Source organism: Dermochelys coriacea, chromosome 12, assembly GCF_009764565.3.
Source record: "Dermochelys coriacea isolate rDerCor1 chromosome 12, rDerCor1.pri.v4, whole genome shotgun sequence".
Taxonomy (NCBI): Eukaryota; Metazoa; Chordata; order Testudines; family Dermochelyidae; genus Dermochelys; species Dermochelys coriacea.
In genome coordinates this window covers 36,163,890-36,190,458 of record NC_050079.1, presented here as the reverse complement: position 1 = coordinate 36,190,458, position 26,569 = coordinate 36,163,890, and the positions used below count along the sequence as shown (strand labels likewise).

The 26,569-nt window shown below is 45.3% G+C and overlaps 1 protein-coding gene and 1 long non-coding RNA gene across 5 annotated transcripts in view; one reads left to right on the top strand and one right to left on the bottom strand.

The window, feature by feature from the left end:
• The window catches only part of LOC119841347, a 31,403-nt gene extending 6,749 nt beyond the window's left edge, over nt 1-24,654 (bottom strand). Inside the window, exons 1-10 of one of the 4 annotated variants that reach the window (XM_038368713.2) lie at nt 23,807-24,654; nt 19,581-19,715; nt 15,227-15,351; nt 13,358-13,426; nt 11,648-11,761; nt 10,179-10,294; nt 8,938-8,993; nt 5,368-5,420; nt 3,407-3,534; nt 2,225-2,381 (exon numbers count right to left, since the gene is read on the bottom strand). In XM_038368713.2, coding sequence (XP_038224641.1) covers nt 2,225-2,381; nt 3,407-3,534; nt 5,368-5,420; nt 8,938-8,993; nt 10,179-10,294; nt 11,648-11,761; nt 13,358-13,426; nt 15,227-15,351; nt 19,581-19,715; nt 23,807-24,094 — 1,241 coding nt within the window. In that variant the 5' untranslated portion in view covers nt 24,095-24,654. Of the gene's footprint in view, nt 1-2,224; nt 2,382-3,406; nt 3,535-3,556; nt 3,905-4,434; nt 5,201-5,367; nt 5,421-8,937; nt 8,994-10,178; nt 10,295-11,647; nt 11,762-13,357; nt 13,427-15,226; nt 15,352-19,580; nt 19,716-23,806 lie in introns of those variants that run through there. The other 3 variants (XM_038368715.2, XM_043494719.1, XM_038368719.2) reach the window with 3 other exon arrangements.
• On the top strand, nt 570-13,737 carry LOC122456230. Its single transcript, XR_006274989.1, has 3 exons — nt 570-886; nt 5,774-5,916; nt 13,216-13,737. It is a non-coding gene; the product is annotated as an uncharacterized LOC122456230 (long non-coding RNA).
• Nucleotides 24,655-26,569: the final 1,915 nt, after the last annotated feature.

The following is a 26,569-nucleotide window of genomic DNA, read 5'->3' as shown; positions in this document are numbered from 1 at the left end:
CCTCAAAGTCTATGGGTCTAATGAGCTATCTGGTCACCTGGCAACAGTCTTAGACCACAGTTTTCAAAAGTAACTAATGTTCCATTGGAGTCTAGTTTTAGATACCTTAAAGGAGTCCAATTTTCAGAAAGTGCCGAGCACCCATCCTCTGAACATCAATGACCCTTTAAGGTGCTTGAAATTGAGTCCCAAGAATCATTACTAATTTTGGAAAAACTTGGGCTTAATCTTTTACTGGATTCTCTAGGGAATCAGAAATAATCATACTTCTCAGCACAGACGAGTGAACAATTTGCAGTGAGGGATGCATTTGGTGACTGTATCCTTTTCTCCTGTTCACAAGTTGTGACAATTTAAGTAATCTGTCTATGCACCATTTATGAATTCTGGTTAATTTTATACAACTGCTGTATCATCAAAGGCCTCACTGTGTAGTGAGTCAACCGTGGGCAGATAGGGTCCTTGACATATCACAGAATAAACAAAAAGAAGTGATTAACCATAACAGCTGGGCTCTGGCTGAATAGTGGGTATGCTAAGGGAGATGCCTGAGCTGAAAAACCCATTCAACCAAGTTTATCTGCAGGGGAGTGGAGAATGGAAAATCTCCCAACAGGAAAACACAAAAACCAGGGGCTACTGCTCACATTTAAAAACCCAGAGGGACTCAGAGAAAAGGGACGCTTAGGCAGGAGAGGAACAGAAGAGCATGCTTTCATAGCAGAGGAGGTCTTCTTCGACTATGGGACCAAGCCAAAGGAAGCTGGTTAGAAGAGTGGGAGACTCCATGTTCCAGAGGAGGAGCCATAATGAGAGAGGTGCAGGAGAGAGGGACTTGGGATCCTGAAAGGACATTGCTCCAAATCCTGAAGAACACTCCAGAATGGTAAGGAAACTGAGGCAGGGATGGCATATAGATGTTGTGTTGTTTAGTTTAGACCTATATACTTCTTGTGCTGTCTCAAGTAAAGAGTAATTGTTTTAAAATCCCTTTTGCAGACTCTGGGTGTTATGTGCTTTATCTATGATGTGTCCCTGGAACAGTAAACTATCATCCAGAGTGACCCCAAGGCTGGAGCTGTAAGAAAGGGTGTGCTTAAGCAACTGGGGATTCTGGGGGAGCTGGCATAAGTCACTGGGTCTAGGCATTTGGACCTTAGGGTCTCAGCTCTCAGAAGGCAGTGCAAAATGGAGGAACTGCACCGCAAGAGTGTGCCTCAAGACCAGGGGTGAAAGTGAGCCGGTACAGGCCGATACTGGGTACTGGTAAGAACCCGCACTGGCCCATACCCAGCCCACATCAAAGCACTGCCACGGCAGCGCTGTAATGTCCCTGCCCCTTTTGCCCCCCCCCGCCACCGATGGGCGGGGGAGGAGCAAAGGGAGCAGCTGCCCTGGGGCTGGCGATTTAAAAGGGCCTGGGGCTCCGGATGCCGCTGCCACTACCGCAGCAGCGGCGTCTGGAGCCCCGGGCCCTTTAAATCAACATGGGAGCCCCGGGCAGCGCGGGCCAGGCAGCCTGGAAGGACTGGGTGGGGAATGCTGACTTCCCCCAGCCCCGCCCCTTCTGCCCAAGGCCCCGCCCCTTCCAGGGGCCGGAGCCGCCCCGGCCCCGTACCAGTAAGCGTCCTGACTTACTTTCCCCCTTGCTCAAGACCCAAACCACACGGCATGTGGGCCCAAAGCAACAGCCTGGTGAATGGCCAGCAGGGGGAGCTTTACCAGGGCTGTGACCAAAGTTATCCATGAACAAACAATGAGTTTATTCATACTTTGTCTGCTACTTGCAGTTGTTTGACAAAACTTTCGGCTGAACAGATTTCAGCCTTGAGATGGTTAAAGTGCTGTTTGTAAATAATGCATGTGATTCATTATTTACATAATGCGAGAGGCCACCCAATTTGACATAGTCTCGTTCATTTTCCCAGAGCGGATGGCCTTCCAACTCACAAAGCCAGCAGGAGATTCAAAGATGCTGCACAAGCCCTGTGGTGCACACATAGACACAAGAATACATGCATAAGTATTCAGGACAGTTTTGCTTTGCAAAAATGTTCTTTGGAACAAACGGTGCTGGTACAAACTTTCACAGAAAGCAAATAACAGAGAACGCCAAGGCTGGCAATTCACATGTGACTTTTGTTCAAAAGCATATTTGTTTTCTGTCTCCACTGGGCTCTCAGTATAAGAATAATTTCTCTACTCCTGTATACCAGAATCTCACCTGTAATAAAATTCAACCAAGCCCCAGCCTGGGACTGTCTGATTCAGTTGGAAATCAGCAATGCACTCATGGAATACTCCTGTTCCGGTTAAACCATTATATACCACAGGGCGAGCCTGCTTGTCAAGTATAGCATGAACCTCAAAGAACTGGCCACCTTAGGAAGGAAAAATGTAGGCAGGTTTCCTTGAACATATGATAGAGTACTTAAGTAAAGCTGAAAACTAGCTTCATGTTGATTTCATGTGATTTCATACAGTCCCCCATCCTTAAACCTTTTTTAAAAAAAACATTGTAAGTATTTGTGTACATTTTGAACATTTTTTCTACAGCTTCTTTGGCCCTCCACCATTTCGAGCAGCTGGTTCCCAAGCCAAAATGTGAGCTTTGACCAAAGGAGACTGGAAATTGCAGCACTCATTTCCCAGCTAGTTAAACCTGAGCCACACAAGGATGTTCAGCACAATTGGGGATTTGAAATCCTGTCTGGGACAGCTACCTGAGGCTACTAGCCACCAAAGAATTTCACATGTGCTTATATGTAAGCACTCCAATAGCCTCACTGAAGTCAATGTGACTACTCCAATGCTTAAAGTTAAGCACATGTGTGGGTATGTCTATGCAGCAACTAGACACCCGTGGCTGACCCATGCCAACCAACTCAGGCTCGTGGGGCTCAGGCTGCAGCCCGAGCTCTGGGACCCTCCCACCTTGCAGGGTCCTAGAGCCTGGGCTTCAGCCCAAGCCCAGAAGTCTACACAGCAATGAAACAGCCCTGCAACCCAAGCCCAAATGCATGCCTAGTTGCTGTGTAGACATACCCTGTACGTCTTCTGGTAGCTGGACCCTTTGAGAGGTAACCACATACAATTAAATCAAAATAGGATCAATACAATTATAATAGTGACTTGTAGCAGGGTGTTCTGCCTTTTGAAGGGACAGTCTGGAACTTACAGCCAGAAGCTGACTGGGTTGGTTTGGAGTGGGACATGCTTGTTAGTTGATTTTGGCCTCCCCCTCCTTGTACATAAGCTTTCTGGAAAATACAATCAAATAGCGCATCTTGCAAAATTCCTCTTGCTTGTACCTGTCTTATAATTCAGTGAAATTATTTTCTAGACTCTAAATCATTTTGTTTAGTACTGAAAAAAACTGAAGATGACCTGACTTCCTTTAACTTACCTGCAGTGAAACTGACTTGGTATAAATCTCTGATAATACCATCATCAGCCATTTCAGCCAGTGAGGCATTGGACCAGTCAATGCCAGCCTTCTTCCCATCGGGGAAAAGAACATAACCTACAGTGAGACTGAGAGAAAGAAAAAACAGAACACGCCTGGTGCAGGCCACTGTTTCCAATGCTCAATTAAAACGAACAATCTCTTTCATGGAACAGAATGCTGGCCCTTTAAGGGAGGCTACAGGGCAGTACCACCCTAATTCTGATTCAGCACAGAGCTGAGGATGTGTGGTTCCCAAAGGAACCCTGGGAACTGCAGATGATGGTAATACATGCTGGAAAAGGGAGCAAGGAAATTAAAGATCTCTTTGCTCTCTTGAACAAAGAGTAGGCAAGAGGCAAGACTTATAGTGAGGCTCTTGAGAGGAAGACAGTGAAGGGACGTAAGAGCCAGTTGGATAGAAGGGTCAGCAGTCAAAAAGACTGACAATGTTAAGAGCTATTAGAAGATATAGAAAATAAGACAGAAAATACCATAATGCAACTATATAAATCCGTGGTGTTCCCCCACCTTGAATACGGTCCAGATCTGGCCACCCCATCTCAAAAAGTAGAACAGGAAAAAGTTCGGAGAAACGCAACAAAGATGATCAAGGGTATGGAATGGCTCCATACGAGGAGAGATTAAAGAGGTTAGGGCTGTTCAGTTTAGAAAAGAAACGATTAAGGGGATATGATAGAGGTCTATAATTTCATGAATGGTGTGGAAAAAATGAATAGATACAGCACAAAAACCAGGGGTCACACAATGTAATTAACAGGCAGCAGGTTTAATGCAAACAAAACAACATACTTTTTCACACCATGTACAAATAACCTGTGGAACTCATTGCCAGGGGATGTTGTGGAGGCCAAAAGTATAAATGGGTTCAAAAAAGAACTAGCTAAGTTCATGGAGAATAGGTCCATCAAAGGCTGTTAGCCAAGTTGGTCAGGGATGCAACCCCATAATCAGGGAGACCCTGAAGCTCTGACTGCCAGAAGCAAAGAGGGGAAGACAGGGCTAGATCTCTCCAAAATTTCCCTGTTCTGTACATGCCCTCTGAGGCTCTGGTACTGGCCATGGTCAAAAACAGGATATTGTGCTAGATGGACCACTAGTCTGACCCAGTATGGCAGTTCTTATGAACCTCAGGGAAGGGGAATTTTTATGGACTTTACTTCAGAGCTGGGGGGCTGGCTAGAAAGGCTTGTGAAGAACCTGAGAAAAGATGATGTTAGGCTAAAAATCCAGAAGTCACCAAATCCAGGAAGAGGAGTTCTAAAGTTTGAGTCTAAACATTGCAAGAGGATACTTGTTGAAAACATACTCTCCAGCCCATTTCACCGGAAACATTACACCGCCTGCCTTTAAGCTGCAAACTGATTCCTCTGTGTAAAAAGACTGAGACTCCTGTATTTATTTCCCCACAATGATTCCTGATTTGTTTGTGTCCTCTGGGCAAGTCACTTAACCACCCCATTTCAATTTGCCCGTCAGTAAAATGGTTATAATGTGTCCGGATTCATGAAGTTGCTGTGAGATTTTATTAATGTTAGTAAAGCGCTTTGAGATTTCAGATGCTATATAAGTATTTTCTTCTTAATAGCTACATTAGTATCACACAGACTACAAAAGGCCAGATTTCAAATGCTTGCCTCCAATCTTTCACTCGCAAGTGCACATAAAATAACTTGGAAGTCTGGAAGTGCTCAACTGGTGCCAATAAATCATATACTTCGACAGCTGAATGATCTAAACAGAGATTGCAAATAACTGAAGGTGAAAGCTGGACCCATGATTATTTGCAACCACAAAACTTTGGGGGCAAAAGCCAAGGTCTGGCTGTGGTCTGGAAGGAAACCTGGCCATACCAGTGCAGAACAAGGCAGGTATAAGTCCCACAGACTGCTTGAACTTACTGTGTTGTAGTTGATGGTGCAGAAATAACAGTTAAGTGTGCTGATGTCCCACCCTGTAAGAAAAAGAGCGGAGCTGGGAAAGTATTCTCATTGCTAGGAGCAGATGAGATGCCTGAGTTTATGATGCTACCATCAACATAATTCCTATTTGCCACTTTTCTTCCAGAATGCCACTGATCTCCTAAAATGAGAGATTCCAGAGAAGACCATACATATGCAGCATTTAACTTCTAAATGTCACCAAACGTTCTTGATACATCCTCTTAAGTACTAGACATTTTATATTTCCCATGAAAAGCATTCAGTAAATGTGAGGCAGACACTTCAAACCGGACACATTAAGGATTAACCTTGATGCAGCTGTGATGTTTAATGGCTTTATGTGTTTTTATGTGTTTTGGCACAGCATAAGGGCATTGCATGGAAGAAGCTATGGAGATGAAAGGGAGAAGGATACCCAAAGGGATCACAGGAGGACCACGCAGCCAGCAGGAGCAAGACGATGAGAACAGGCAGTAGCAGCAGTAAGAAATAAAAGCTGACACAGAAGTAAGGACTAGAAGTGTCTAAGAAAACATAGGGAAAATGTTAAATAAAGAAGCAAATGCACCTTTATTCTTTTCATACCTGCCCCACCTTGATTCTAAGGCTCTAGAGCAGAGGTGGGCAAACTAAGGCCTGCAGGCCACATCCAGCCCACGGGACTGTCCTGCTTGGCCCCTAAGCTCCCGGCTGGGGAGGCCCGCCCCCAGCCCCTCCCTCACTGTCCCCTCTCCCCCACAGCTATGCCGCCGCGCCGACAGTGCGGCTTGCGCCCGCCCACCTCCCAGGCTTTCCAATAAGCTTGTCCTGCCTCTGGCATGGTAAGGGGGGTGGGGTTGGATAAGGGACAGGAGGTCCCAGGGGGGCAGTCAGGGGACAGGGAGCGGTTGGATGCGGCAGAGGTACGGAGAGGGGGTTCAGTCAAGAGACAGGGAGCGGGGGGGTTAGATAGGGGGTGGGGTCCTGGGGGCACAGTTAGGGATGGGGGTCCTGGGAGGGCTGGTCAGGGGACAAGGAGGGGTGGGGCTTGGATGGGTCAAGGGTCCCGGGAGGCCTGTCAGGGGATTGGGGTGTGGATAGAGGTCGGGGCAGTCAGGGGACAAGGAGCAAGGGGGGTTGGATGGGTCAGGGGTTCTGAGGGGGGCAGTCAGGGGGCGGGAAGTGGTAGGGGGAAGATAGGGGGCGGGGGCCAGACTGTTTGCGGAGGCACAGCCTTCCCTGCCCTCCATACCGTTTCGCAACCCCGATGTGGCCCTCGGGCCAAAAAGTTTGCCCACCTCTGCTCTAGAGTACATTCCTTTCCTGCAATTATCATGTAAATTTCAGCCCATCATGAGTTGCTTATACACACAAAGGAAGGGTATGCCAACTCTCTTCCAGTCAAACATTTACTCCTTCCTATCAGAGCAAACACATGGGTGGCTTCTAATCAAAAGGATGTGGTGGAAATAATTTTAACTTCTGAGGGTATGTATACACTGCAAAAAACAGACCCACAACAGCAAGTCTCAGAGTCCAGCTCAACTGCCTTGGGCTCACGCTATGGGACTGGAGCCTGGACCCTCGCTTGGTTTCAGAGTGTGAACTCCAGCCAGAGTAGGAATGTCTACACTGCTATTTTAAGCCCCGTAGCATGAGTCAGTTGATCCGGGCTCTGAGACTCACTGCAGGGAGGATGGGGAGGTGTTCAGTGTAGGCATACCCTCAGTAACTGTAAACAAATTGCTGTGGGGGTATCACCTGGTGATAAGAACCTATAATCCAGTGGTTCAGTCCTACCCTATGACACATCTGCACAATGCTGCATGTTTAATCAAGACAGATGCTTATTCATGCATACAAGATTTTACAAGGCATGCAGTGATGTTGGCCAGGTAGGATTGAGCCCTCTCATTCTGTTTGTTTGCTTGAGAGTTTATCTCTTGAAATGCTGACATTTTCGAATTCCCTACACCTGTATCAACACAGGAAATGCATTCTAAGAAGCCTTTGCCTGGCAAGATGCCCAAGCTTGGATTCCCCTCAGTAATAATTCCACCAGGCCAGCTGCTCCTACCAGGATGTTTCTGCACATTCCTCAGCATAGCCACAAAAAATGCAGCCTGGGAAAGAGAGCTGAGCAAACAATATGCAAATATTTGCAGAGACTTTTATTTTGGAGCTGGCTTAGAACGTGGCAAACCCTCAGCTGGTCTAAATCAGGGTAGCTCCAAGTCCATTGACATCAAAGGAGCCGTGCCAATTTACAGGAGCTGAGGCTCTGTCCCCAGAAGTCACCCGCAGAGATGAGCAGTGTGTTGCAGGGACCCACAGTCAGATCAAAACAAGATGTCTGGCAAAGGAGGAATGAGAAATTGAGAAAGCTAGCGAAATAAATGTAAGTGCTGGGGGGATCCCATATACAAGGACATTTTATAAAACCTCCCTATTGCTATTTCAGGGGTGGGACTGTGGTGAAGCTCCTGATAACAGAGAAGTTGCAAACCAGAATTGGGGCTAACAAAAGATGTTTAAAGTTTTGAGTGAAACATGAGAGGAAACAAACTGATGTTTTAGAAGCAGTTTCCCTAGGCACAGAAAATGGCAAGAGTGGTTTTGTATCACCCAGATGCACACCCTTCGAGGAAATGAAATATAACCTTCAAAAAGGATTAACAGCCACATCCTTAGAGTCCTCATGCATGAACTTTTCTAGAGAAAGCAACTAATGCTGCAGTAACCACCAATGACACTCTGAGAACTCATTCTCAGTAGCGCACTCTGAAGCTTCAAAGTTATTGTAAAGCGTGCAGCTCCAGTCCCCTATAGATTTCCTTTGTGCAACGGGAATCCCCAGGTGGAATAGAGTCTGTACAGTAACTTTGTGCCACACCCTCAAATCAAAGTGGGAGGGGCAGGGAAAGGAGCAGGAGTTGGCATCCCTGGGGAAAGGGTGTGTGGCTGGGGCATCTCTATACCTGGCAATCCCCAGCTGCAGGAGCAGTCCCTTGGGGTTGTGACAGCCAAGCATAAATTAGAGCAGTGCTCAAATTTGTACCAATGCATGGGACTGGTCAGACCAAATGGAAGGAACTTAAAAATGGCTTGAAGTGGGAAGGAGGGATGGGGGGTGGAAGGCGTTCTGTGCCAAGCACAACTCAGACAGACCAGAGGATCTGAACCATTATCTGATGTCTCAGAGGATGGCAACTGCCCACCCCTGCACCTAGCAAATTGCACAATGTCACTATCACAAGTTGATCGTTTACCCATGAATCTTCTTGTGTGTTCATTGTATAAACAAATATCTCAGAGATGCTTAATGAGGTCAGAGTCCAGCAAGCATGTGCTACTGAGAACTAGTTCAGTGAGTGTTAATGATAGGTTTGGCAACGAGATAACTTGCTAAAAAGCAGGGTCTAAAGATGTGGCTGTTACGATATTTGATTTCCTCCTAGAATATTGCTTCTGGACGTTCAGACATATCCTACAAGTCGAGTGAAGTTTGCATTTGATCTCTAGAGTGCTGAAAGGCATGATGAGACCTACCTCACAATGCATCAAAATCATGACATATCGGTAAATCTCAGCCCAGTTTCGGATGCCTGGGGAAAAAAATTGAGAATATGTGCTTGAAAGTTTACCTTTCTTGAGCACTTTAAGTACAAGCATTTATATAAAGGTATCTGGCTTCCTTATCTTGAGCCAGAGAAATGCTCTACCAGGCAATCACATACTAAGGTTATAAAAAGGCCTATGGGAGAAATATCAATGAAACTGTTCCTATTAAGGATTTAATTTTAGACCTGACTAATGTTAATTAGCTGCAATAATAACTGGTGGCCAAACATTCCCCTTTAACTTGTTCAAGGCCCCAAGCTAGCAAGCAGGGCTATCTGCCTGCCCAGTGCAGCTCAGAGAATAGACCTCTAGGTAGTGGCATGACCCCCACAGGATAGACTCTTCTTTGCTGTAATTAGGAAAGCTCTTTAGAACTAAGTCAAATACTTAACTGTGCTAGTATCAATAGGCCAGTGTAGCCCCCTTACTCTGTACTGACCTAACCAATCCTGGGGACAGGCCTGCAGCTATGGTAAGGGTTTCCATGGATCCTAAACCCCTTTCCCCATTGTACAAGAACCACAGAGGCTAATGCTGCCTAGAGGAAGCAGACACCCTCGCTGAAGTGGATGGAGGTAGGGAGGCCTGTGAATCAGGGAGGCTCAGAGTGAACTCTCCACAAACAACACCTGTGTGGGGAGAGGTTATAGGGCCTTATGTACACCACTCAAGGCCCCTCCATCCCATGTGCTCACACTGCTTACATGCAAGGCTGGAAGGAACCTTCGACCCTAGTGGGCCCCTTAGCCAGACATTAGCACCATTTCAGAGCTGTCAGCTGGCTCCGAATGTGGGGTTGGACAAAGAAGGAATCTTCAGTCTCTCAGATTGTCTCTCAGCCATATGGGCCATGGAGAGGGATAAAGTTTTAGGCACACCCTTTGCTAAAGGAATGCGGCTGTGTGGTCACAAGACAGTGTGTTCTTCCAGCACAAGCTTTGTTTGGTATTTAAAGTGAGAAATCATGAATGAGCTTGCAGTGGGAAGATTCTGATCATTGCATATCATAAATTCAGCTGCAAAACATTTTTTGTTAAACAACTTTAGATCTAATCATGAAACAGGTCATTTTACAAGTCACACTTAAGAGGGTTCATGCTGCAATACTTAATAGCCAAAAAGATAACCTCTAGGCTGCCACGTAATAGAATCGTTCAGGATATTGTTACCATAAGAGTGGCTCCGAACACCTCTCATAGAGACCTCTTTCTTCTCATGACCTTCAATTTCAATTTCTCCTATAGACTGGCCCCATTGTTCATAACGAGAATGTTGTTCCCCATCTCTGGAAAAAAAAAGGGGGGGGTGGCAGGGTGGTAAAGATCCTGCAGCTAAGAAACAAAGCTTCTTATTCAAACACACTCCCCGAAGCCCAGTCAGAAAAGGGTTGATTCTGTTATGAAAGACACACAGATTTCAGAACATCTGGATCCCAGCTGCAAGTTGTCAGACATATTTTTGAGTTTTAAGAATATTGCTCCGAACCGTTCAGCCTATAAATAGGTTATACAAAAAGACACCCTGAGGCAAGAAGAAATTCTCCCCTTCCTAAAATAATTGCCCTCTTTTTTCCCTACAAAAGCGACAGTTCAGCAGTTGTCACTTAAAAGTCAGCATACGTCAGCAACGATCTCACTGTTTTTCCCTGTATTTAGAACCAGGGAGACAATGTTTTTAGGCCTATTCTTCTCTGCCTTATCAGCTGCATCTGCGGTGCGAGAGAGGGTTGTGATTCCCCTGCTCATGTACACACACAAGTATAAACAGCAGCATAGCCACAGTCACATGGGCAGCAGCAGCACAGCTGAGCTGAGCACCCGTTTCAGGCAAGTGTGTACTTGGCCGGGTTCAGCCAAGCCTCCACTGCTGTTCTCATGGCTACATTGCTATTTATACTCTTGGGAGCTAGGGCGAGTGTTTGCGCCCCCGAGCAGGCGAATCACACCCCCAAGACATTGCCTCAGTGTAATTGTGTAGTAAGTTACACCTGCACAAAGTGGGTGTAAAACGCTGCCATATCAGAAGAGACGGTAGCATTTTTTACTCATTTCAGAGACACACAATTGCCTACACCAGGAGCCAGGCAGTGGAGACAAAGGGCCAAATCAGGATCAGAATCCCACAGTGCTAGATGTTATAAAAAAAACACCAAGAATGAAATGGTCCCTGCCCCAATGAACTTGCCATTTAAGGCCCTGTTCCAACAAAGGGCAGATCCCGGCACTCACAAGAAGCCCCACTAAAGTCAATGGGATCCCATGTGAGTGTTGGTGCCTGCACAGAATGCATACCAGGATCAGGGTCTAAATTATGTGCATAGCAACTGTTAGCAAATTCTGACTCCTTACGGGTGACTACCGCATATTACAATAAAAATGTACCTTATGTATTCATCTAGGCCAGGAGGTAGCTGTGAGGAGCAAAGTTCTTTAATATACAGATTTAAATTACATTATTTTCTTATAAATAATAAAAATACACACAACCTTCAGAACAAAGGCAGAAACTTACACAGAAGTTGACTGTATCTGATCAGTTTTATTATGAATTGGTCTGCAGCAAAACTAGCTGGTAATACTAGCTGGGCTAGGAAAGCAAAATTACCATCAACCCCAGAAGAGTTAAAACTGTCTCTCACTTTTTGATTCTTCGGAAGAATTCTGCACTCCACTTTTCCAAAGCAATGGCATGTGCAAACACTTTAGGGTGACTGTCAAGGTTAAAGTCAAATATATCTGAAAAGGAAGTCCAGCTACAAAAGAAGAGAAAGGAAAATCTCATCAGTTTTAAGTTTCTATTGAGTCAAACCCTGCAATCATGACTCAGACAAAGCTTCAGTTTATTTGCAGGATTTGTGCCTTTGTATTTCTCATGCTTGGAATCTTCTGATTTTTACAATATTTCTAGATATTTCTGTTCTCTAGGAAAATGAACAAGGGAACAGTGGAGAAACCATGATGCTAATGTGCAATTATTGTGTGGCAGCACAGGACATGTCAGCTAATTACTCATCAAGTTGGCTTGGCAGTGGGGATAGCAGAAGATTCTAATCTGCGATATTGCTGCCTCGTTTTTCTCTCGTGATCTATTGTAACTTACACACCCCATGTTGTAGCACAAATGCCATGTACTTTTGTCAGCAGATTATTAATTTGGACGGAAAGTGAGTAGCCACACCCTATAGATCAGGAGGAATAGGGAACCACAAATCAAACACAGGCCAACTCTACACTACAAAAAAGCCATGAGAGTCTGGAGTATGAAGACATACTATCCCTGATTGACATGTATGTGCTGGCAAAAGTCCATAGTGAAGACACAGTTATATCTGCCTATAGTTTCTATGCTGCTGGGAAGTGACAACAGCATATCAAAGCAGCAGGCCATTACATGAAGAGTTGGCTCTGTGTGTATAATCAAAGTACTCTGGAGACTACAGCCCTTAGAAAAAAATAGTTCTGAAAATATAATCTTAATAAACTAAAAAAAATTCTGAATATTACTCATGATCATCTTTAATAAGCTTGATTCTTCCCAGTTTACAGATTGCTTAAGGGAGATGGAAAGTTGTGGCGGGGTTTAAGGGACCTATAAAAATGTGCTTCTAACTCTAGACTAAAACATTCCTTTCCCCTCCAGTTTTGACCCTTGCTATGATGCAGACATTGGATCTGTTTCTTACACAATCCATCACGGAGCTGCTCAGTTTAATGCCTTGTGTATATATTTCTATCATTGACGCTATGCGTCAAATCCCGCCCTTGGATATGTATACAAAATTCCAAGTCCATAGATAGGCAAAAGCAGACTGTGGCTCAATTTTAGTTAGCTTGTATTCTCTTTCCTAACTAGATGATTATAGCCACAGCAGCCTTACTATAAACTATGGTTGTTCATTACTCTTTTTTTTTTACCCACCTCTTCTGCACAAATACAGAAAATATATAAATAGTGGCACCTAGATGCCCTATGGGACTATAAAACTTTTTAAAGAAGGCCTAATTTTGACAATTAAGCATATAGCAGCTTTCCTTTAAATTCAAAGTTCCAAAATATAAGTAAAGTTTTTGCTGTAGTGAGTTAATAAAATGACAAATCACTTAACAGAACGCTCAGGCAATGATTAGATAATAGATTTGTATTTATCAGGCCAATCCTCAATAAATTATTTTAGTAATTTAACTGGGAATTTTTTTATACATACAGGAAGAAATTCACCCTGAGTTGAAGGACAAAACAAGGTCCACGCATAATTTAAGCAGAATTAGAATGGGTCAAGATCTGGCCCATAACTTCTTATTTATACTCTGACAAAATAAATGGATCCATCAAACTGCCATGCTCTTACTGGAAAGAGAATTTAACGTGGACAAGTTCGCCCTCCTCTTCATTCCACTGATGCCGATATGGTCCCTTTCTGGAAGATTAAATGTGTTATTATCTTGCCTTGTTTCTATATCAGCAGCATCATTTACCAACATTCCTTACATTTTTTTTCCACTTCTCCCTTTTCATTTACTGAGCTGTTGTGTAACCCATATGCTTTTATATCCCAACCTTTAATTAGTTTAAGTCCAACGAACGGGAAAGTAGCAATGGAGAGGGAGGAAGGGCTTTGTTAAAATCACCTGTTTCTGTATCTGGGTAGGGCAGGCAAACCAGAAAAATCTAAAGAGAAGTGTTATAGGTACTAAGCATGCTTGACAGCTTTTGTGAAGCCAACATAGGTAGCCAACTTTTATAAGCTGGCACTTCTGCAAGTCATATCCTCATTGTGAGAGCTGAGTCAATCTGATCTTGTGGAGGATGGAGAATTATTCTATATAGTGCTAGAAGATGTTCTCCGGGGACTTGGCTAAATGATAATTCAAAGCCAAAATATGCATCTGGTGTTGTGGCTTGGAGTAAAATTTTTAAGAACCCCAAGTGACTTAGGAGCCTTAGCTCCAATTTCAAAAGTGACTTAGGCATGTAGTCCATGAAAGTCAGACACCTAGGCCCAGATCCTCACAGCTATTTGGGGGCCTAAAGATGCAAATAGGCAACTAACATGCTCAAGTGTTTTTGTGAATTCCATTTGGGGCCTATCTCCATCTTGAGGCACCTAAACACCGGTGAAAATCTGGCTCCAAGAGCCTACATCTCTTTCAAAAATGGGAGTTAGGCTCCTAAGTCACTTAAACACTTTTGAATATTTCAACCATAGCCTCAAAACCTGTCACATTTTAGATATAGATTTCCCATCTGAAACACAATCTCAAGAGAGCAAGTCATCTGTCACCAAAGGACTGAGTAGGCTAGCAGAAGAATCTCCCCCAGACCACATTTTTTCCAGTTTCCTGGCTAGGCAGAAGTGTTTGGATATGGACAAGATAAAAGACACTTCAGTTCTTGCTGTTGCCTGAAATTTTTATCATTGACACTATACATTTTAGATCACACCAGAAGTTATCTCTGAAGAAGATCAGAGGGGAAAGAATGAGTGCATGTGTGCTAAAGTAAAATGTAAATGTTATACTGAAACCCTTCATTGTGATGCAGATGTTACAAAGTCTACTTCCATGATATCAACAGCAGAGTTTGTTAAAGTTGATATCAGAAGAATACACTGCTAGGCTTATTATCTAATAGAAAATTATTTAAATATATTTCCAAATACTGGGTAAAATGCTTGAGCTGTTTGTATTCCATATAAACATCTGTACAGTAAGCTATTTGGTGGTATGGTGCTGTCTTTGAATAGGACTTGAAGGTGATAATAAGAAATGGAATTCACTGTTTCGAACTCTGTGTTATGCTTTCTAAATTATCCTGACCAGACAGCACTCTAGCCCGTGCTTCCACAGAGTTTAGCTGAAGCTCGGGGAAAAGGCTATTGTAAGTGGCTGTACACAACTTGTCCTGAAATCTCTTTTGTAGTTGCACGATTTATCCCATGTAACCATTCTAACTGAACAGAGCCAGGTCCTATTGTGCAGGGCACTCTCTGACCACATAAGTAACTTACCTAAATAGATAATATAGACAAAAGGTGGTAAAAAAGATGCATTATCATCATCTCCATTTAACAGATGGGAACTGAAGCAGAAAGAGATTAAATGACTTTTCCAAGGTGACACAGCAAAGTCCCTCGCAGATCTGAGAATGGACCCAGTTTTCCTGAGTCAGAATCCTGTATCTTAGCAATCATCTCCCCACAGAGGTGACATGATAATACCTGAGTTGTCCATTGAACGTTATTTTCCAGTGTCTGTGTGGCTCTAAGCACTCAATCATCAGCCCTCCGCCACGCCAGCATTTTTCAGATTCATTGCTCACCATCATGTCCGGATGTACTGGGTGCTAAGAGACAATTCAATAAAACATTTATTGAATTAAAGTGTGGGGATAAAGCAGAGATGGGGGTTATAATTTATTCATCTATTGTGGGAGGAACATTGACAGCGACAACTTTTTGATTCCACATATTTCACAGAGGAGAAAACTGCATGTAAAACACCTGAGTTGATGAATATCAAGTAATCACTGCAGACAGCACAAGTGGTAAATGGAATGAAATCGTAAATTACTATTCTAGGACCTCATGATGCAAACACTATCAACAGTAACCACTACTACCACATTGCTCTTAGGGTTTGTCTACATGGGAAAATTGACCGGCGTAATTATACCAGGATAAAACCACTTTTATCCATCCATCCTCCATCCATGCATCCATCCATCCATTCATCCATCCATCATTATTCCTATCATTCTGCCAGTCAATCACCCTATGTAGACTTCAATGGGACTGCTCACAGTTGTAAACTTAATGGAGGAAATCTGGCCCCATTGAAGTCAATGGCGAATAATAATACCTAGCTTTTGTATAGTGCTTTCACCACTAGATCTCAAAGAATGTTACAAAAACCTGCTATTGATGTCAATGGAGAGATGATTTCACCCTATGCAGTTATTCTGCACAACTTTTTAAAGGTAAACTGCATTATGAAAGGCTTTACGGGTTATATCAGCATATATCATATAAGTTAGAGGAAGTTGTGCTGTAAAAAGTAATAGATGGCGAATCCACTCTAAGGCATGCATTCATGGGAGTTGATAATAGAGGGGTACAGAAAAATTAAATAGCAGGGAAAGGAGAAAAAATTGTTTTATCATGAAATTTGGAAAGAGGTGATATTGCGGCAGTGGTGAAGGAAGGGGAATGTTGCAGATGGCAGGAGCTGTAGAGGACCATGCAGCTGGTAAAGAAATTATTATTATTTGAAGTTACTCCTGCAGAACATATCAAGCAGAATCCTTACTAACCGAGGGGCCTGATTCTGCAGTTACTGCACATAAGTAACACCTCTTGGTGTCAATGGGATTTGCATCTGTCGTGCATCCCTTCCCTTGTCACTCTCTCGCGTAAAAATAGCTTTATATGCAATATTTTGGCTTTACAAAAGACTTGGGTTTCTGTCAATTGCACACACATGGTCCCAGCCACGAGCCAATTGCACCTACTTATTCTAACACGCAGCAGTTTTCAATCACTGTTTTAAGACTTCAGTTTTATCTTCCATAACAGAGTCTGAAATACCATCCTGTTCAAATCACCAGGTATTTACTGCAGTTAATACTAGCCAGGTAACAGATAATGAAACCTAACTGCCTAGCAACTGCTAAACTCAGAGCAGCGAGTCCAGGTTATACATACATCTCCCTAACTGCAGCTCGGCAAACAGTGGGAAAATGTACTGGCATGTTTGCTAAATCTCACTTGTGATTTAATTCAAAATACAATCGTGTTTTCACTCTGCCTCAGTTCCAAGTTTGCAAAATGGGGATGATAATACTTCCTTGCTCTAACCCTGTGTCCATCTCATCTATTTAGACTGTAAGCTCTTCTAGCTCTTTGTGGTTCTCGTGTTACTATAATGAAAATACTAAGTGTATTTAGCTCCTAACTTGTTTGATTTTATGCAAACATTTGGATTGTTGCTTTTTAGTCCTGTTAATGTTTAGAGAAGAACTTTTATTCATGTGCATATAATTCTTTATGTGAAATGCATAAAGGCATTTGTTCCAGAAGTACTCAAGAGAAACTAAAATATGTAGTCTACTAGACAGTCAAAAAATCTGTTATATTTTTCTCTATTCCACAGTCAAGAAAGAATCCAGCCATTTACAAGACCAAAAACCAACCCAAACACACACCTAGGAATAGATTTAATGGTTTTTATGTAACGGGACTCTTGTCCCCTTACTAACAGTCAGTGGGGGTGTTTTGGTTGGCTAGCTCCCAGTACTAAAAGGGGAAGGGTCTATGGGAAATCAGGACCCTGAGACTGACAGCCCCCAGGAACAATGGGGAGAGGCCAATGCTCCAGGTCAGCCTGAATGACAGGGTGAGGAGGCTAATCAGAGAGTCAGGTGGCCAGGGAGGTCCCATCCTCTTTGTGAGCAGGAATTGCCTGGATCAGACAGAGTGGGGCCGAGCTAAGGAGAAAGCAGGGGTCCAAGCTGAGCTGGGGAGCAGAGCTGGGCCAGATCCAGAGAGCTGCAGCAACCAGAGCCAGAGGGGCCAGAAAAGCAGCCCACGAAGCAGGTCAGTGCTGGGAGCAGAGTCACAGAAGCAGCCTGCAGAGCAGACCTGTCCTGGGAGCAGAGCTGCAGCAACCAGAGGCAGAGGGGCCAGAGAAGCAGCCCAGGGAGCTGGAGGCAGAGCAGCTGCAGCAGTGCAGAGTCAGAGTGGTGCAGCTGGGGCTGGAGCAGTCCGGAGCCGGGTGCAGTGAGCAGCTGCGGAGACTGAGGGGGACCCTGGGCAGCAGGCCCAGCACAGGGAGACACCTCAGCCAAGGGGCTGTGCAGGCCAGGCTTGGATCGTAACCCGGACAGGGCGGGGGCGACACTGGGAAGAAGGGTCCTACCACTTAGAGCCTGAGAGCGTCTGGCTACCATCAGAGCAAGTGTCTAATCCACAGCGTCCCTGCAGCACAGCCAGGGCCTGAGAAGAAGGCCTGGGACTTCCAAGGAACAGACTGTGAACTGCCCTGACGTTCCAGAGACACTGTCTGTGAAGTTCCCTACCACAGAGCGGGCTGATGCATTTCCTTTAACCTTTCCCATTTTTTCTTTATTCTTTTTAAATTTAATTGTTGATTAAATAACTTGCATTTGCTTTAACTTGTATGTAATGGTCAGTGGGTCTGAGATGTGCCCAGTGCAGACAGAGTACCCCGGAGTGGGGACACCCTAGCCCCTGTCCTAGGTGACCACAGCAGGGTTGGGGTCGAGCCCCCCAGGAATCCTGGGCCCAGTCTTGTTGAGGTTACGAGGACTCTGCCAGACAGGAGAGTGGAAGGGGAGTCCTCAAAGGCAGGGAGGCAACTGGGTAAAGGAAGTGGGAGCGAGGACTCAGATCCTTTCGCTAGCCCACTTCACCGGGGCAGTGCAGAAGCCAGGAAAGTTCCCCACAAGTGCGGGACTATTCCCCCACTTACAGTTAGCAAGAAATAAGTAGCTCTACATGTGTCTCCCTAAAATGTTCCTTGTCCTTTAGCTGAAATATTCAACACCTTACAGATTTCTTCAAGCACTTGTTTATAAAATGTAAATTGCCCAATGACAGAATGGTAACCTTACCATGTGACTTAGGTCAGCAACCTCTCAGATTAAATAGGAGCATGCAGCTCACTGCACAAATATGTTCCTAGGAATCTTACAAGCATAATTTTAAAATTCACAAGCAGTTTGTGGGCAATTTGTGAACAGTAAAAAGGTCAACTCCACCAAAGACATTAGTTCAAACCTCTCTCACTAATGCACAATCACACACTACTTCAGGGGCATGGCAACAGCTACATTCAATGCAGGAACACGGAAAGAGTGCATTTTCCTTGTCCTCCTGCATAGTGCCCTACAGCTGAGTGAATCGTTTATGACCCAGTAATGGATGAACTAGGATCACGATTGTATTTTGCTTCACGCTGCTGCTCCCAGAGCCACTGGAAAAAGAGCTACTATGGAGCAGAGGCATAACTGAGCTAGTAAGACCCGCCTTTGCTGCTGAAGGATGATGGAGAAACAAGAGGATGGGGAAAGAGACTGGAACAGGGTGAGGGGGAAGAAAGGGACAGACACGGTACCCTGTAATTGACCTTAGTCATAGCATTGCTGTCTTGCACAGAATTCTGGATGTTGATGTTTATGAAGAGGAAAAAAACTTTAGCCTCTGCTTGAGTTACTTTTTGTCCATTCTTTGAGTAGTCTCTCAGGGATCCATATTGGCCACTACATTGACCATTACATTATTCACTCTGCTTGTACGTAATACCCCATCTATCACCCTGAATGTCTTGTCTATTTAAGTGCCAACTTTTAGGGGCCAGGACTGTCAACTCTCCATTTGTCCAGTGCCTGGTACAATGGAGCCCCATTCTGGGTTGGTCGTTAGACATTACCCTTGATAATAGAATAATAATCTTGGGGTCAAACCTCGATATTAAATTCCAGATGGGTAACGAACATCACCCTTGAATGTTACCCCAAAACTCCAACCTCTTACTTCGCTCTCACCCTCCACTTACTTCAAACTCTCCAATTCCATCCACTTGGAGGAAGAGCCACATTTCACAGAGCCCATTCGGACGTCTTGCAAGACGAGTGATCACAAAAGTCTTGTCGGTTTCTGTAAACCCAGTGAAGTAAACTGAATCCAGGGCCTACAGAAAGGTAATGGGAAAAAATGTTTTAGCATTGAGAGAGAGAACGAGAAAAAACGGAAGCGAGGTATGTGGGGAAGAGTGATTATGCATGTCAAAAATCATCAGGCCAGTTAAGTTTCCCCTCTACTCAAAGGATGTAGGATGTTCTTTTTTCCTAATGTGGGTCCTTTGTAGAATGACACTAGTGGACTTGATCCAGAGACTGCTTTTAGTCAACACCTGCAATCCCCGCCCCCAAGTCCCTTCCAACCAAGCATCTCAAAGTGTTTTAAAAATAGCAATGTATTATATTAAGCCTTACAATACTTCAGGCAAATAGGTAAGTATTCTCATTTCTATTTATATAGGGCTGCCAAGAGGTTAATAGATTTTCAAAAGGTCATACTTGGTCAGTGGGTGCGCTCCCAGTCCACTATTTTTAATCAGCTGTCAATGCTGCTTCCTCTTTTAATATTTGTGTGGCCACATGTCTCTTTAAGAAATGGACAAAAAATAATCTCTGCATTCCACAGCAATTACTTTAACAACTGATTGTGCAATGGTTCCATTTATTTGCTCATTAGACCTTGATAATTTTTTTTTCCTTTTTGCTGACTTGGGAGTTAAGAAACAATGAGAGGAAATTGTAGGAGAAGGAAAATATGACTGAAAACCCCGGAATTGTGGTCTGTTGGAACAAGCCTGATATAGCCCTAAATCAACCAGGTTGCTAGTTTTGCAATGAATACTGTCAGATCTCCCCCTAAAAGAAATGGGTGTAACTAGGGTGCTTGACCATTGACATATTTCCTGCACAGAGCATTGGCAACCACATTTGCATTCCTTTTAGCATTGATCACTTCCATATCATAATCTGGGACACCAAGCCTCCCTCTTAGCAACTTTTCAGAGTAGCAGCCGTGTTAGTCTGTGTCCGTAAAAAGAAAAGGAGGACTTGTCGCACCTTAGAGACTAATAAATTTGTTAGTCTCTAAGGTGCCACAAGTACTCCTTTTCTTAGCAACTTCGCATTTGTGTCTTTCCTTTGATGTAGCCTGGTGAGTGGGGAGTAGTCACCTGGAGTTGGCCAGAAGATGGAATTTATGACTTGCAAAAAAAACTTGACAATTTTGGCATTTTGCTTTGTTCCAAACTGGGACCAAAAAAAGACAAGTTTTCAAAATTTGTAACCAGCCCAAAATACTGGGGAAATTTTGTTTTAGAAACATCAAAACTTTTTGTTTTGATGATTTTTGACACATTTCAAGTCCAAATGGTTATTTATTGTATGTATTATTGTAGCACCAAGGAGGCCTTGTCACAAGCCTTCTTGTGCTTCATGTGTTTTAAAATGCCTGATGTCTTCAGGCATTTGGAGTCCCAACCCAGACTGACTTTACATCTGTCCAGCTGGCAAATAGCACTACTATTAACCTCAGTGTGAAGTGGTTCCAAACCCAGGTGCTTTACTTGTTATCCCAGAGTCAAATTGAGCAATAGCTCAAAACTGTATGCAAAATATTCAGATTTACAGGGAAGCTAGAATTTGATTTCAGTAAAATCCAATCATAGATTCAGAGATACTAAGGTCAGAAGGGACCATTCTGATCATCTAGTCTGACCTCCTGCACAACGCAAGCCACAGAATCTCACCCACCCACTCCTGCGAAAAACCTCTCACCTATGTCTGAGCTATTGAAGTCCTCAAATTGTGGTTTAAAGACTTCAAGGAGCAGAGAATCCTCCAGCAAGTGACCTGTGTGCCATGCTACAGAGGAATGCGAAAAATCTCCAGGGCCTCTTCCAATCTGCCCTGGAGGAAAATTCCTTCCCGACCCCAAATATGGCGATCAGCTAAACCCTGAGCATATGGGCAAGATTCACTAGCCAGATACTACAGAAAATTCTTTCCTGGGTAACTCAGATCCCATCCATCTAATATCCCATCACAGGCCATTAGGCCTATTTACCATGAATATTTAATTACCAAAATCATGTTATCCCATCATACCACCATCTCCTCTATAAACTTATCGAGTTTAATCTTAAAGCCAGATAGATCTTTTGTCCCCACTGCTTCCCTTGGAAGGCTATTCCGAAACTTCACTCCTCTGATAGTTAGAAACCTTTGTCTAATTTCAAGTCTAAACTTCCTGGTGGCCAGTTTATATCCATTTGTTCTTGTGTCCACATTGGTACTGAGCTTAAATAATTCCTCTCCCTCTCCGGTATTTATCCCTCTGATATATTTATAGAGAGCAATCATATCTCCCCCCAACCTTCTTTTAGTTAGGCTAAACAAACCAAGCTCCTTGAGTCGCCTTTCATAAGACAAGTTTTCCATTCCTCGGATCATCCTAGTAGCCCTTCTCTGTACCTGTTCCAGTTTGAATTCATCCTTCTTAAACATGGGAGACCAGAACTGCACACAGTATTCCAGGTGAGGTCTCATCAGTGCCTTATATAACGGTAATTGGCCACTAGTTAAGGGTCCAAATGATAAATGTTAATGCTTCTATTATGTGCTTAGACCCAAATTTTCAAATTCAGCTGTATAAATGCACAAATTGTGCAACCCCTCACCAGATGCAGTTTCAAAAATCAGGTTTGCACATGCATAACCTGACTTCTGTGTGCGGATAAATTCCTGCCTCTGAAAAATGTACTCAGAATAATGCCCAAAAATACTTACTTCAGGTGACTAAGTGCCCATCTAAGCAGCTAAATATGCATATATGCATGTGCCTGACTTGAGGTAGCTAAGTTTGATAAGTGGGTCCTATATTGAGCAAAGCAGAATGCATTGGACTGTCAAAATAGATATTTGCAGAGACAGTTTCAGAACCATTGTTGAAATTTTCTGGAAGCATTCTAGAAGAGGTGTTCCATTGCTCTCAGTCTGAGAGGAAAACGGCAAAGCTGGGTGATAGGTGATGCTTACAGTTTGAACCACTTTTCGGATCACTCTGGTGTAGGAGTGTTGTCTGGTCATAGAGTGACTACAGTTTTGGAAGGCGATCTCTGTCCTTGCCACAGAAAGGGCTTTCACAATTGGAAAAAACACAAAGGGTTCTTCCAGCCCTACTTTAAGATGCCCATCCAATATCACTTATTACAATTTTCATGACTTGCTTTGTGTCCCGGTGTGTCCCCTCAAACACCAGCTTTAAAAATAGCCTTTTATTTAAAAAATAAAATAAAACATAAGAACGGCCATACTGGGTCAGACCAAAGGTCCATCTAGCTCAGTATGAGCTAGGTCCATCTAGCTCATCTTCCAACAGTGGCTAATGCCAGGTGCCCCAGAGGGAATGAACAGAACAGGTGGATCAAGTGATCCATCCCATCGCCCATTCCCAGCTTCTGGCAAACAGAGGCTAGGGACACCATCCCTACCCATCAAAACCACACACAATGCCAATGTGATGATAATCAGCTTGAAAAAAGAGAGGAAATTCTGGATTCCTCAAAACCTTTAGAAAATGTCGCAAATTGGTAGAAGTTTCTCCAAAAAATGACAGTGGCCAAATCCTCAGCTGGTGTAAATCAACTTGACTTCAATGAAGTGATGCCCATTTACACCAGATGAAGATGTGGCCCTATATCTTTAGCTATTTTGCATCTTCCGCCTTGCCTGCTTGCCCGCACTTTCTCACCTCTAGCTTCTTGCCCCTGCAATGTTATTCTGGTTCAAGTTCCTGCAACAGTGGTTTCATAACATTTATTATCTGTATTACAGAAGGGTCAGGGTGCCCCGACTGAGATCAGATGCCCACTGCACAGACACACAGAAGCATCCCTGCCAGGGCAGGACAAGAGGGTGACACAATCAGAGGGAAGCAGAGGAGCAGGACTCAGGTAATAACCAACATGGTTTTGCCTAAAATGGCTACACCCGAAGCTAGATGGTTAATGTCTTTGCCTGAACCCGGCCAGAGTCTAGTGGGGATCCCAGGCGTATAAATGCCTCTGTGGGGCCTCACACCAGCGAAGAATCTGCCCTTATGATCGCCACAAATCTGCCGGGAGGAGGCGCTGGTCCCAGTCCTGCGCGTCTCCCCCGATCCCCGGGGAGCTGCCGAGCTCCAGCCCGCTGGGGTCGCACTCACGTGGGCATGGCAGACCAGTCCCTGCAGCCGCTCCAGCGCCTCCTGGCCGGCTCCTGAGCCCCTCGGCTCCCGCCGGGCGGCGCCGCCGCGCTCTCTCCGGCGCCGGCGGAAGGCGAAGAAGAGAATCCCCCGCATGGCCCATTTCTTCAGCTGGAAGCCGCAGCCGGGCACCGAGTAGCGGCGGCAGCTGCCGCCCGGCCCGGCCGCGGGGCAGCGCTGGCTCCGCAGCAGCCACCCGGCCAGGAGAAGGCACAGCGCGGCCGGCAGCAGGCTGAGGAGATCGGGCATTGTCCCGGGATTCAGCGCCGGGTCCCGCCTCCCAGGGCAGCTTCTGAGCCTGTGTGTGTGTCACACACTCCCCGCTGCACGATCCCGCTACACACACACACACACACCACGTCACTGCAGGGTCCAGCCCCTGGCTACACACACACACACACTCCCCGCTGCACGATCCAGCTACACACACACACCACGTCACTGCAGGGTCCAGCCCCTGGCTACACACACACACACACTCCCGCTGCACGATCCAGCTACACACACACACACCACGTCACTGCAGGGTCCAGCCCCTGGCTACACACACCACACACACCACGTCACTGCAGGGTCCAGCCCCTGGCTACACACACACACTCCCCGCTGCACGATCCAGCTACACACACACACACCACGTCACTGCAGGGTCCAGCCCCTGGCTACACACACACACACACACACCACGTCACTGCAGGGTCCAGCCCCTGGCTACACACACACACACACACACCCCGCTGCACGATCCAGCTACACACACACACACCACGTCACTGCAGGGTCCAGCCCCTGGCTACACACACACACTCCCCGCTGCACGATCCAGCTACACACACACACACCACGTCACTGCAGGGTCCAGCCCCTGGCTACACACACACACACACTCCCCGCTGCACGATCCAGCTACACACACACACACCACGTCACTGCAGGGTCCAGCCCCTGGCTACACACACACACACACCACGTCACTGCAGGGTCCAGCCCCTGGCTACACACACACACTCCCCGCTGCACGATCCTGCTACACACACACACACACTCCCCACTGCACGATCCAGCTACACACACACACACACCACGTCACTGCAGGGTCCAGCCCCTGGCTACACACACACACTCCCTGCTGCACGATCCTGCTACACACACACACACACTCCCCACTGCACGATCCAGCTACACACACACACACCACGTCACTGCAGGGTCCAGCCCCTGGCTACACACACACACTCCCCGCTGCACGATCCTGCTACCACACACACAACTCCCCACTGCACGATCCAGCTACACACACACACACCACGTCACTGCAGGATCCAGCCCCTGGCTACACACACACTTCCCACTGCACGATCCAGCTACACACACCAACACACAACACTTCACTGCACGAGCCAGTCCCTGGGTACACACACACATACACTCCCCGCTGTGCGATCCAGCCCCTGGCTACACACACACACACACACACACACTTACTTCACTGCAGGATCCAGCCCCTGGATACTCACTACTACCACCGCAAGCACATGGCTACACTCGCAGTGCCCTCAGCCACTGGCTACTCTTCACCCTCTTGATACACACTTGGTCCCAAGCTATAGTCTCCTGTCCCTTTTCCTTGCGCACACACTGTGCAAAGTCCTCCAGCCCCTCGATACTAAATCCTAGCTCACAACGTTCCTCTGCAGCTTCTCACCACTACCAAGGAGTCCTGAAACCCAGCCCTGCCCACTCTTGTCAGCTTTTGAATTTGGATTGAATTCCCTGCTGGTTTCTCTTTCTTTTTTACTTTCCTTAATGCTTGAAAAGCTACTCTCTCTCCTTCATGCCCCCTTCTCTCCCCTTTCAATTTCGCAGGAGCTGGTATAAACTGGGGGTCTACTCTCAACATTAACCCTAGCCTAGGAAAACCATTAGTCTCCAGCCATAGCCTGGGGCTACCAGCTGGCCCCAACCTTAGCCCTAACCTGGGGCCACCTTCCATGAACTGTAGTCCAGGGCTACCCACCAGCCCCACACATAAATCTAACTTGTGGACACTAATAGGTTCCATCTCTAGCCTGATGTCACCAACTGGCCCTAAGCCTAACCTTAGGTTGGGGCCATCATCCACCCCAGACCCTAGCCTGGGGCTATCAACCAGCCCAAATCCTAACACTAGTCCATTCATGGCAGCTTTTCCTGAACTCTAGCTCCATCTTGCGGGCACCTACCAGATGCACAAATTTCACATGTTCAGAGTGGTAGCCGTGTTAGTCTGTATTAGCAAAGACAACGAGGAGTCCTTATGGCACTTTAGAGACTAGCACATTTATTTGAGCATAAGCTTTCATGGGCTAAAACCCACTTCATCTGATGCATGGAGTGAAAAATACAGTGTTGAAATACATGGTATTTCATGGTTTATTTTACTCATCTCCCTTATGGGGCTGTTTAGCTGTTTTATTTATTCCCAGATGCTTGATGTCAGTGTTAGAACTATTTTTCCAAAAGGAATTCTTGCAGATCTCAGTGCACTTCCCAGAAAGGATATGCATGCATATACAGGAATTTAGAAGGGGAATTCCAGGCTTCTCTGGCTGCCTGGACCTCAGGCATGATTTCCCAATGTCATAAGAGCTTCTCTGTCAGTTAAGTTGAAGCTGTCGTGGTTAGCTTTGCTGGTACAATAGCACTATCTTGTTCTTGTGATACATAATACAGTGGACCCAGAGT